General features: G+C 30.1%; 2 protein-coding genes and 1 long non-coding RNA gene across 6 annotated transcripts in view; 2 read left to right on the forward strand and 1 right to left on the reverse strand.

The window, feature by feature from the left end:
• The window catches only part of LOC129914269 (TATA-binding protein-associated factor 172), a 70792-nt gene that overhangs the window by 7074 nt on the left and 50392 nt on the right, over positions 1-13326 (forward strand). The gene's annotated exons all lie outside the window — the stretch shown is intronic.
• On the reverse strand, positions 5813-8140 carry LOC129914283 (uncharacterized). 3 transcript variants are annotated; one of them, XR_008772162.1, is made up of 4 exons: positions 7728-8140; positions 7099-7645; positions 6957-7038; positions 5813-5978 (listed from the first exon to the last, which is right to left on the reverse strand). It is a non-coding gene; the product is annotated as an uncharacterized LOC129914283 (long non-coding RNA). The 3 variants fall into 3 exon arrangements; XR_008772160.1 differs by having other exon boundaries at positions 6957-7046; XR_008772161.1 differs by lacking the exon at positions 6957-7038 and having other exon boundaries at positions 7728-8138.
• LOC129914277 (seipin) lies at positions 9884-11843 on the forward strand. 2 transcript variants are annotated; one of them, XM_055993452.1, is made up of 4 exons: positions 9884-10147; positions 10263-10500; positions 10562-11049; positions 11130-11843. In XM_055993452.1, the coding sequence occupies exons 2-4, from the start codon at positions 10268-10270 to the stop codon at positions 11489-11491; spliced, it is 1083 nt and encodes a 360-aa protein (XP_055849427.1). In that variant the 5' UTR covers positions 9884-10147; positions 10263-10267; the 3' UTR covers positions 11492-11843. The 2 variants fall into 2 exon arrangements, with proteins under 2 accessions (XP_055849427.1, XP_055849426.1); XM_055993451.1 differs by having other exon boundaries at positions 9884-10500.

Below are 13326 nucleotides of genomic sequence, written 5' to 3' on the forward strand. Positions count from 1 at the left end.
CCTAATTAAAGAACTGAATTTAATCAAAATCGTAAGATCGGGAATATTTGAATGAATCAAAAATGTTATATTGGAGTTATTCAAAACAAGCATTTAAGTAAATTATTTCTCCGTATTTCAAGAAAACCAGTTTGTTAGCCTCTGTAGCCGCGTTTCTTCATGCATGCATTTCGCACGTTGAGAAAGATAGTGTCGCAATTCAAAAAGTGATTTTGAATATGGTTTTCTTATTTACTTCGGCTGAAAAATCGTTATTTTTGAGTTGTGTCACTATGCTTCTGAACGTAAGATAAGGCAGTATTTATATTTGAATCAGAGATTTTTTGGCAGATCCAATGATCTTTTGTGGCAAATTGGCCAAGAGATTTATTTTTATTCGTAATACTATGTTTCCACCTACGCTAAATCCGAGATTTAGCTAAGTAGATTTAGAATAAATCTCGAGATTTATTTTAAATCTACTTCGCTCAACCTCAGATTTGGGTCCAGCTACCCTAAATCTAAGTTTTCACCTACTTTCAATCCGAGATTTAGAACAAAACTCGAGATTTATGCTAAATCTACTTAGCTAAATATCGGATTCAGGGTAAGTGGAAACGTAGTATAAGTAACTGTGTGTGGACGATTTTTTTAAACATATAAAAGTCATGTAAGAGTTTCGTGTGCAAATAGGTGTAAATCTCGATAAAAAAGGCAATGAGTATTTTATATAATGGGTTTGAAAGAACTTTAATGGTTTATAACATCGCTAATAACAATTTCCGCTAAAAGAAAGATTTTGTGTTTACATCAATAAAATTGAACTTTCCAAAATGGCATTTAATACATATCTATTTTTATCAAAAATGCGTTTGTATACAATATGAGTTTCTTTGTTTTCTTAACGGGCTTTTTTGTTTATAATATAAGAAAATCGTTTTAAGCATTTTTGTAAATAAATAATATTCAAAAAGTAAAGAAAAATGATTTAAATAAAGAAAATCTATCTCCGTTTTCATAAACAAATTAATCCCCATCTTAACAGTTGGAATATCCATTGATAATAGTAGTAGATATTTCTATTGTTTCATTTTAAATTTCTTGATTCGAAAAAAAGTGTATGCTACTGATGAGCACCTCGCTTAATATTTTAAATTTCGTTCAGTCCACTGAACTGAAATTTCAGAAATTGGGACATGTGACAGGTGTTTGTATGTATCAAAAATCCTTACGTTACGCGTTTCAAAAAAGATCTGTTTCCTTTAACTATTTGCATGTTAGACAAAATTTTTCTCCTTTGTTACATTATTTAATTTAAATTGTTAATAAAATAAAAGGTATAGCACACCAAGTTCTGTAAAGCTACAAAACGGCTAATACATAATTTCTAAACATTAGGTTCAAGTTTCAGAATTTGGTGAATCATATTTTTTTTAAGTTATCAACACTTAAACCAAAAGAATACACAAAAAAATGAGTCGCGACAAAAGAAAATCGCATTTATTTAGGAATTATGATTCACCAAATTATGATTTATAAACCAAAATGTTCTTGAACGTTTTCTGAACAAACGTTATAAATTTCAGAATTTGGTGAATCATACTTTTTGAATTACCTTCTTCGAAAGTTCAAAATTATTCGCAGACACTTGCGAAAAAAATACAAAAGCCCATATAACTCTTGAACTAAGATTCACCAAATTATGATTTATGTACCAAAATGTTCTTGAACGTTTTCTGAACAAACGTTATAAATTTCAGAATTTGGTGAATCATACTTTTTGAATTACCTTCTTCGAATTACCACTTGCGAAAAAAATACAAAAGCCCATATAACTCTTGAACTAAGATTCACCAAATTATGATTTATGTACCAAAATGTTCTTGAACGTTTTCTGAACAAACGTTATAAATTTCAGAATTTGGTGAATCATACTTTTTGAATTACCTTCTTCGAAAGTTCAAAATTATTCGCAGACACTTGCGAAAAAAATACAAAAGCCCATATAACTCTTGAACTAAGATTCACCAAATTATGATTTATGTACCAAAATGTTCTTGAACGTTTTCTGAACAAACGTTATAAATTTCAGAATTTGGTGAATCATACTTTTTGAATTACCTTCTTCGAAAGTTCAAAATTATTCGCAGACACTTGCGAAAAAAATACAAAAGCCCATATAACTCTTGAACTAAGATTCACCAAATTATGATTTATGTACCAAAATGTTCTTGAACGTTTTCTGAACAAACGTTATAAATTTCAGAATTTGGTGAATCATACTTTTTGAATTACCTTCTTCGAAAGTTCAAAATTATTCGCAGACACTTGCGAAAAAAATACAAAAGCCCATATAACTCTTGAACTAAGATTCACCAAATTATGATTTATGTACCAAAATGTTCTTGAACGTTTTCTGAACAAACGTTATAAATTTCAGAATTTGGTGAATCATACTTTTTGAATTACCTTCTTCGAAAGTTCAAAATTATTCGCAGACACTTGCGAAAAAAATACAAAAGCCCATATAACTCTTGAACTAAGATTCACCAAATTATGATTTATGTACCAAAATGTTCTTGAACGTTTTCTGAACAAACGTTATAAATTTCAGAATTTGGTGAATCATACTTTTTGAATTACCTTCTTCGAAAGTTCAAAATTATTCGCAGACACTTGCGAAAAAAATACAAAAGCCCATATAACTCTTGAACTAAGATTCACCAAATTATGATTTATGTACCAAAATGTTCTTGAACGTTTTCTGAACAAACGTTATAAATTTCAGAATTTGGTGAATCATACTTTTTGAATTACCTTCTTCGAAAGTTCAAAATTATTCGCAGACACTTGCGAAAAAAATACAAAAGCCCATATAACTCTTGAACTAAGATTCACCAAATTATGATTTATGTACCAAAATGTTCTTGAACGTTTTCTGAACAAACGTTATAAATTTCAGAATTTGGTGAATCATACTTTTTGAATTACCTTCTTCGAAAGTTCAAAATTATTCACAGACAGTTGCGAAAGTGTTTGCGAATAATTTTGAACTTTCGAAGAAGGTAATTCAAAAAGTATGATTCACCTAATTCTGAAATTTATAACATTTGTTCAGAAAACGTTCAAGAACATTTTGGTACATAAATCATAATTTGGTGAATCTTAGTTCAAGAGTTATATGGGCTTTTGTATTTTTTTCGCAAGTGTCTGCGAATAATTTTGAACTTTCGAAGAAGGTAATTCAAAAAGTATGATTCACCTAATTCTGAAATTTATAACATTTGTTCAGAAAACGTTCAAGAACATTTTGGTACATAAATCATAATTTGGTGAATCTTAGTTCAAGAGTTATATGGGCTTTTGTATTTTTTTCGCAAGTGTCTGCGAATAATTTTGAACTTTCGAAGAAGGTAATTCAAAAAGTATGATTCACCAAATTCTGAAATTTATAACGTTTGTTCAGAAAACGTTCAAGAGCATTTTGGTACATAAATCATAATTTGGTGAATCTTAGTTCAAGAGTTATATGGGCTTTTGTATTTTTTTCGCAAGTGTCTGCGAATAATTTTGAACTTTCGAAGAAGGTAATTCAAAAAGTATGATTCACCAAATTCTGAAATTTATAACGTTTGTTCAGAAAACGTTCAAGAACATTTTGGTTTATAAATCATAATTTGGTGAATCATAATTCCTAAATAAATGCGATTTTCTTTTGTCGCGACTCATTTTTTTGTGTATTCTTTTGGTTTAAGTGTTGATAACTTAAAAAAAATATGATTCACCAAATTCTGAAACTTGAACCTAATGTTTAGAAATTATGTATTAGCCGTTTTGTAGCTTTACAGAACTTGGTGTGCTATACCTTTTATTTTATTAACAATTTAAATTAAATAATGTAACAAAGGAGAAAAATTTTGTCTAACATGCAAATAGTTAAAGGAAACAGATCTTTTTTGAAACGCGTAACGTAAGGATTTTTGATACATACAAACACCTGTCACATGTCCCAATTTCTGAAATTTCAGTTCAGTGGACTGAACGAAATTTAAAATATTAAGCGAGGTGCTCATCATTGTATATATATTTCTATAGTACTATCATGAAGTCGAATTTAGTATTAGTTGATGTCGCCACTTTTTTGAGGTGGCGCTCAGTGTGTTTTTTTCATACAAATTCTGCTTTTTCAAGTCACCACTAGAGTTCCTAAGATCGTTTTACTTCATGATAGTACTATGGAAATATATATACAATGGTGCTCATCAGTAGCATACACTTTTTTTCGAATCAAGAAATTTAAAATGAAACAATAGAAATATCTACTACTATTATCAATGGATATTCCAACTGTTAAGATGGGGATTAATTTGTTTATGAAAACGGAGATAGATTTTCTTTATTTAAATCATTTTTCTTTACTTTTTGAATATTATTTATTTACAAAAATGCTTAAAACGATTTTCTTATATTATAAACAAAAAAGCCCGTTAAGAAAACAAAGAAACTCATATTGTATACAAACGCATTTTTGATAAAAATAGATATGTATTAAATGCCATTTTGGAAAGTTCAATTTTATTGATGTAAACACAAAATCTTTCTTTTAGCGGAAATTGTTATTAGCGATGTTATAAACCATTAAAGTTCTTTCAAACCCATTATATAAAATACTCATTGCCTTTTTTATCGAGATTTACACCTATTTGCACACGAAACTCTTACATGACTTTTATATGTTTAAAAAAATCGTCCACACACAGTTACTTATACTACGTTTCCACTTACCCTGAATCCGATATTTAGCTAAGTAGATTTAGCATAAATCTCGAGTTTTGTTCTAAATCTCGGATTGAAAGTAGGTGAAAACTTAGATTTAGGGTAGCTGGACCCAAATCTGAGGTTGAGCGAAGTAGATTTAAAATAAATCTCGAGATTTATTCTAAATCTACTTAGCTAAATCTCGGATTTAGCGTAGGTGGAAACATAGTATTACGAATAAAAATAAATCTCTTGGCCAATTTGCCACAAAAGATCATTGGATCTGCCAAAAAATCTCTGATTCAAATATAAATACTGCCTTATCTTACGTTCAGAAGCATAGTGACACAACTCAAAAATAACGATTTTTCAGCCGAAGTAAATAAGAAAACCATATTCAAAATCACTTTTTGAATTGCGACACTATCTTTCTCAACGTGCGAAATGCATGCATGAAGAAACGCGGCTACAGAGGCTAACAAACTGGTTTTCTTGAAATACGGAGAAATAATTTACTTAAATGCTTGTTTTGAATAACTCCAATATAACATTTTTGATTCATTCAAATATTCCCGATCTTACGATTTTGATTAAATTCAGTTCTTTAATTAGGTTTTTTATAGCCTTGAACTGTAGGAGGAAGTACGCATTTAATTTTGTACTAACCTAACTTGCAACTAAGAACATACTTACTTATTTTCAAAAATTTCAATTTAAAAAAAAAAAAACAAAAAAAAATTATTAATTTATTTGTATAGTACGAAAAAAATATATTGTTCAAGAAATTTTGCTTTTGTGATAACATTAAATAATAATGTTTATTCGAGATTTCTAAAGAATAACTTGTTAGTTTGTGTGGTGTTAATTTTCAAAGTGATTCTCAAAACTTAAAAAAAGTCATTTTCCAGATACTATTATAGGTACTATTGATTTATTGAACATTTATATATTGATCAATATATTTATATATCGAACCAAAGTAAGAACAGTTTTGACATAAAAACAAATCCAGATCAAAACAAAAGGTACCTATGTTCTTCAAAATTGTTTTTTGTTCATCAATTTTATTTTCCGCGAAATTGTTTAATTAAATAACAAGACTTGTTAAAAACTAATTATTATTATTATTATTCATTGGGTCAATTTTCCAATAGTTGTTTCTGATTCATTTGTTCTGTAATGTTGGCGTTCCAAAGCCTATGCTGGGTGCAATTTTTCCACTGCTACTATCCAACGATTCTCTGAAAAAAAAAAAATTGTATTAAAACAATTGTAACATTTTTTAGGGGTAAATAAAAGCAAAGTGCTACAATGGGACGGTATTGTTTTTGTTTACTATTTTTTATATCTTAAGATATCGATTCCAAAGACAATAATTGTATATTTGGGTTTAGGTAGGTACATCGTACATGTAAGCCTACATTTTGGTTAACAAATTTTGTGGTAGTGCTATACTTTAAAATAGATTGCAAGATTCCATATAAACAAAAAAAAAATAATATTCACACAAGAAAACATTGTTATCCGATTCTGTCTGATGAAACTTGTAGATCACAAAAAAGGTAGTTGAAACCCGATAGCAAAATCCTACCCATTTGAAGACAGACATACATATACACAAGTAATTGGCATAATTTTGCATTAGACACGCTAAAAAAATTATAACACAGCAGAACAGTTTCAAGAGAAACATAATACATATGTAACAAAATTGTCAGAACAAAGAACATAATTATTTGACTGTTTTCACGAATCTGGGTTTTACTGGCCGTGTAATGAAGGCATGCTAGCAAGGAGGTGCAATTTTGATTAGTTTAAGCATAGATCTGACAAACATTTTTGTCAAATATAAGAATTAAAATGTTGAAAACTTTGCATTTGAAAATAATATTAAATTTTTGTAGGTACTTTATTAATAGAAGCACCTGACTCCAGGAGCATTAACAATAATAATTTTGACTATATGCTTGTAGGACCTTTATAACTTTTAAATGCATGCTGCACGGCACAAGTCAGAAGGAATAGAAAATAGGAAAGATTATAGGAAAGAATTTTTTGTTGCATTCTATCGATAAAAAAAAATAACTTGTGAAAGCAAATCACAAAGACAACATTCTTTGACTAACCTTGCTTTGGGATGGTCTTGAAACCATCGTATGATTAACACTATTTACATGTGGCGTTGTCGCACTGCCCGCTCTTGCCTATACTACTCTCACCAGCTTGATCATGTTTATTTTTTTTCTTTATCAAGAGCAGATATGCATCATCTGGATCAAACTTATTTATAAGTTGTTTAAACTGAAAAACTGAAAGAGAATAAATTCTTTTACATTTATCATAAAGAACATATGTACATACATATAAATAAATCTTTCTCATCTTCTGGATTTAAACAGACATCACTTGATTTTATGACCAATTCCTTAATTTCTGCAATTGAAATTGGGCACTGTTTTCGTCGTAACAATTTTTTGTAAAATGTTTGTGTTATTTGATATTTTACCGTCTTCTTAGCCTGCAGGGCGTACATATCTTTCAAATACTGTTTCAGTATACACGCCCACACTGACGTTATACGTTTCCAAATGTCGCCAATAACCTCGGGTAAACGTTTAAAGAAAACATGTGGATTTTCCTCATGGTCTTCAAGAATATCGTCTGCATTTTCAGCAGGTTTGACATTCTTTGAATGTGGCTACTAGATTTTATAAATCAGATCAGAGGGGCGCATCTTGAACAACATATGGAAATTAGGTACATTGTCAGCGATGTAGAGCATCTGACGGAGTGTATTTTGATCATCAAATTGCTTGATTAGTGTTAAGACTAAGCACGTTGTTGATTTTTCGATTCGTTGCACTTTCATATTAATCTCCTTTAGCCTGGGATCTTCTTGATACGCTCACTATAATAAAATGTTATTTGTTATTTAAGATTCTTGGAATCTGTACCAAGAGTCTATATGTTGCAATCAGCATAAGACGTACTAAACCTTGTCGCAATACTACACTCATCCTTTGCAGCATAAAGTCTAGGATAGCTTGCACATATGTATAATTGAATGATTCTGTTGGCCATCATATAAAATCTTCTTCCTTTTTTGTTTTTCCCTTAAGAAAATGCTTAAGATTTGTTTATAAATAAAAAGAAAAACTGATGGTGGCGGCTTGCAAACATAAGTCTATTGGACTCTTTTTTTCTGAAGCACCTTAATGCATTTAACACAACCAACGATGGATAAGTTCCGTAGGTTTTAGCACTTCCCATAAAAGGACAATAAATAATTAACAAAAAATATTTTTAGAAAATTACAGACCGGGATATAGGTATATTTAGGATGTACATAAAAGTTTGTCGAGAACTTTTCTTTTTTTGTTTGTTTAAATAGAAAGAAACGCGGGAAAAAATGTGAAATAAATTATGGGCTGTCAAAAATGTTGACGTTGTTTGGGACAGATTTTGTTTCATGTGTGTTGGTTTTGTGTACGTGTATGACAGATTTTACTACGTTACATAACATTACGTCGCGTAACGTTAAATATGTGTGTAAATTGTAATTGTTTATAGAACTGTCATTTTTTTCACATTTTGTTAATTATTTATTAAACTATGATTCACCAAATTCTAAAATTGATTAACCAAATTTCACAAAGCGATTTCCGATCGATTGATACCAAAAAACCCTATTTTTGTTACTATCGTTTGCTAACTATACGCCAAACCTTAAATTGTTAATAACTTTTAAACTAGGATTCACCAAATTCTAAAATTTGTTGACCAAATTTCACCTAATTCTCACCTAATTATTTGCATCAAAATTTTTAAAAATCGTGAAAACTCGCTGCTAACTATACGGCGGTCCGTACCTCTACCGCATACCCTCCGGTTTGGCCAAGCCTTTAAGCAAAGTATGCTGTTGAAGCGAAACGAAAATTTTAACACAAAAATATAAGATATAAAGAATACAAGGTGAATACTTGCCATTTTGATGACGTCACATGTGACATAAATGAATGTGAATAACACCTACCAGATAAAAGGCAGACTTTTGCCGTGTGGGATGTTGTGCGGAAATAATCGACTCGTGAAAGGTCTTTTGCAGACGGTTTTTTATTTTCACTTTTGAAATGACGCACGTCACTTTTAAAAAAACTCATATAACTTATGTAAATGACACATGTTATTTTGGAAAATGACGTGTAGTTATGCCTCACAAAAGTGAGGCTTAACATTTTGAAAAGTGAAGCTCTTGTCATTCAAAAACTACATTTCGTCGGCTAAGGGTGCAAACCTCGTAAGTCCATTTTTGTAAATTGTTCAGGGGAGCAATTTCTAATTTTCAATTTTGTACTAGCTCTATAAATTTTTCATGTCTAATTTTGTCTCTTTTGGTCGTTTAATAAAACATATAATGTACTTTTTCTTTAATGGAAACATAGATTTTGAATTTTGTTAAAAAGTTGATTTACGAGGTTTGCACCCTTTACGGCCATATTATTCACTAGTTAAAAAAACACATCTAGATGTAAGGAAATTGAAATGTCAAAAATTAATCCAAATTAATGATATTCACTATCTCACAGAGAAAAAAATAGTCTTTTTTAACTATTTTTTTAAACTATTTTCATAGTTAAAATCGGGATAACTATTTTGGATTTGGATTTATTTTTGACATTTGACAATTTTACATGTATTTTTTAAACTAGTGAATAATATGGCCGTTAGAGCCGACGATTTGTCATTTCAAAAAGCGCGTCATTTTCAAAAGTGACCCCGTTACGTCAAAGTTCAGGTGTGAAGTTTTTATCATACAAGTTTTGTACTGTTACCCGTACGGCTACAGCATACCTATCTCGTGTTTATTCCTCAATAGTACCGTGCGCACAGAATAATTTTCACAAGAAAATTCGAAAAGAGTCGAGCTGCACGCAACATCATGTGCTGACAAAGAAAACCAATTTGATTTCACACACAAAACTCACAGTACTCAAACAGATCCCTTATGAGTGAGCTCATTTTTGTTTTGATTATCACTTTTATCACTTTTCTTCCTCCCCATTTTTTACATGGCTCACATTATTTTTAAGCTCTTTAATTTTTCCAAAATAAAAATTACTATAAACATTTCTTCATTTATTTCATTTGGATGAATCAAATAAAAATTCTCCCCTAGAAATAATAAAAAAAAATATCTAACAACGTAATCCAATAACTCTGATTGCACCTTATCATTGCATCTCCAAATCCATATTATTATTATCTTGAACTTTAGAACTCTAATCAATTGAAAATTATAATTGATATATTGACCGTTGCCTAAAGGTGTTTGATAACACAACTTAGGCACACATAAAATTCTTATCAAACCAAAATAATAATTAGCTCTTGCTGTTGAAACTAATTTTGGGTCAGTTTAACATTTAATCCAGTCAATCGTGTACATGATTTCTTAACAACGTGTTTAATTAATTTAAAAATCATGGGTCTTCTCAATATATTAATTTTCCTAGTCGATCCTTTAGGGATTATGAGAAAGTTATTCTTTCGACCAGCCCGTAACCTTACCTCAAGCATTTTCGATCATTTTCGTAAAAAGACCAATGACGGGGTGACCACTTTGAAAGAGCTAACCCTGAGGCTATTTATAATAAGCTTTGCAGTTGCCCTAATCATTTGGAGTGCCGTTTTCTTATATGTAGCATTCTATTATGCTTACATGCCGGCTATGACGCACATTAGACCAGTTCATATGCAATTCAAGTAAGTCAATCAAAAAATGAACTTTGAGCGTATGATAAAATTCGCTTATCAATAATTTCAGAACATGCTTGGACACTAATGGGCCATGCACATTCCCACATGCTCATGTTGCCCTCACAAAACGGCAGCAACTTCTGATGGTTGGTCAGGCATATAAAGTTTCTATTGAAATAGATATGCCCGAATCACCTCAAAATCAAGAGCTTGGCATGTTTATGGTTTGTGCCGAAATGCGAGACATTGAATCGCTCCTCCGAGGGCATTCATGTCGCTCGGCAATGCTCCGATATAAATCGCCTTTGATTCGCACATTGTCTACCTGGGCACTCAGTCCGTTGTTTGTACTCGGTCTAAAAGAAGAATTCCAAAAGGTTCCCGTTGTGATATTTGCCAAATACCTTGAAGAGCGCCAACATCCTATAACTGATGTCTATGTTGAGATACAATCGCACAAGATACAATTTTACACAGTAACACTTCATATTAGTGCTGACTTTACAGGACTGCGCTATGTTATGTTCAATTTCCCTGCAATGTCTGCACTTGTTGGTAAGCACAGACATCGTTCGCTTTTTGATTCATTACCCATTCTAACCAAATAAGGTGTTTATTCATATCTATTCTTATAGGAGTCAGTTCGAATTTGTTCTTCATAATGATTGTATTTGTACTGAGTTGGTACCATTGGTCTGATACAACTTGGGTAAAGAATCTCCAAGCCAAGTATATGCAACTGAGCCGTATGTCTAGGTCAAGCAAGGCTCCAAGGAGACGGGTGAAGGGCAATAATGCTTTTGAATCGCCTGCTCTAAGTGATAAGAGTATAGTTGACGATGATGATTTGAGTTATTTCGATGAAAAATCAAATGACTCAGACGAAATCGATGAACTAAGCTCATCACTTGCACCAATAGATGATGATGATGATCTACCAAAAAAGAAAAGTTTACAAAAACGCCACAAAGGAAAAGAAACTTCTTTAAATTCATAAATAACTCAAAATTCTAGCAGCTATTATTATGGAAGGAAGTAAGCAATCAATTACGCACAAAATTCTTCTTCAAAGCACAAGGATTCTATTATATTTAAACTGAATTCGTCATTTATACAATTTGAATTCATGTTTTAGATTATAAGAACCCTTTAAATTATTGATGTTCTCATATTAAACATTTTCTTATGTATACGTTTATATTGAATAGCTTTTTAATATTCATGGAAACAAGTTTGTGATACTATTAAGAACAATGATAAGAACTTTTTGTTTTATAAAAGTAATTAAGAAATAAAATATTTTATATAAAGAGAAAAAAATTAATATAAAACAAATAGATTAAGCAAAATTTTGTTTTGTTTTATAATTTTGTTAATTAGAGGGCACACAGCTGTACTACAAAAAGTGAACTCGGATATATAAAGAACGAACGGATATATAAAGAATGAACGACTATGATGACTTATCACATTTTTAACGATGCACTAATATTATTTAGACTTAAAGAATTCCAATGAAAATTGAAACAAGATCTTATATTGATTAAACCGCTAAACAAATTATGCCTTTTGATATCTATTGTAAAAACGGATTTTTAGAGAAAAAATAACTCAAAATCGTTAAGTTAAAAAAAAAAAAAAAATGCCAGAGTTTATTAATACAAATCTAGAAAAAAAAATTAAGATATTAAGCTAGAACTACATCGAAACACAAAGGCAAAAAAAGTATAAAAATTAAACAAAAGTAGAAAATAACAAAAACAAAATTTATGTCAAATTTAAAAATAAAAAATATTTGAAAAAATAGAAACTTTTTTCACTTTGTGTTTCTATGTAGTTCAGGCTTTACTCCTAACCATTTGGAAAATTTTTAAATCCAAAAACCTTTTTGTAATTTTGGAGGAAATTCAAATGTTTTAATGCATAAAAATTACGTTCAGTCCTTCACAAGAAAGAAAGAGGCTGCTGTTTAAATAGATTTCAAGAGAAGAAAGATCTTTTTGAGAAAATAGCTCTTGATTTGTTTAATCCGCCGTTTTTGAAGAAAATTTTCAGCGACCAGGAATACAAAAATAAAAATCGATAATTTCAAATATTTAATTTAATGCACTAATGGCATATTAACTGATAGAAAATTGAAAGAATATGATTTGCAATTGAACAACTATTCTTTGTAAAATTTGTATTTCTTTATTTTCCTGTTTGAAGTCATCATAAAATACTAATATGCATATTTTTTTCAATTAATTATTGTTGAATTACCAATTTTCTTTGCAGAACCAAGTTTTTTTATCGCTTTAAATACCCTAAATTACACTGGTCAGCAAAATTAAATTTTCTTTTTGGTGCCAAAACTAAGATATACTTTTCTATAGGTTTTCCATGTGCTGAACTCGAATCTGGAGTCAGAAACATCCTATCAGCTCTCGATTTGAAATATTACCGTTAGAAAGTTAAAAAAAAATTGTTTTTGGACTTATTTTGAAGTTAAAAAGATTTTTCCCACTTGAACCAAAATATACTTTTCTGAAGTTTTTCGGTGTGTTGAACTCGAATCTGAAGTCAAAAATATCCTATCAGCTTCCGTTTTGGAAATATTACCGTTAGACCATGCTATATAATTTTTGTATAAATAAATATGTAAAAACATTTTCGTAATTTATAATTCAATAAAAATCAATTGAATCATTTATTTGCAAAACATGATAAGTCCATGATTTTAAATTTTTCAGGAGAAGAAAAAAACGTTCTATTTTCTTTTGATATGCGTAGAAGAATTTATAAAAAATATATTCTCTAGAACTCTTGCCTAGCTACAAAATACCGTTTCGT

The sequence above is a fragment of the Episyrphus balteatus genome, chromosome 3 (assembly GCF_945859705.1).
Source record: "Episyrphus balteatus chromosome 3, idEpiBalt1.1, whole genome shotgun sequence".
NCBI lineage: Eukaryota > Metazoa > Arthropoda > Insecta > Diptera > Syrphidae > Episyrphus > Episyrphus balteatus.

Coding starts and splice junctions, on each gene's coding strand:
- LOC129914277 (XM_055993451.1), top strand. CDS start 10,220: ATGGGTCTTCTCAATATATTAATTTTCCTAGTCGATCCTTTAGGGATT. Junction 10,501..10,561: donor CCAGTTCATATGCAATTCAA/GTAAGTCAATCA, acceptor CAATAATTTCAG/AACATGCTTGGACACTAATG. Junction 11,050..11,129: donor TGCAATGTCTGCACTTGTTG/GTAAGCACAGAC, acceptor CTATTCTTATAG/GAGTCAGTTCGAATTTGTTC.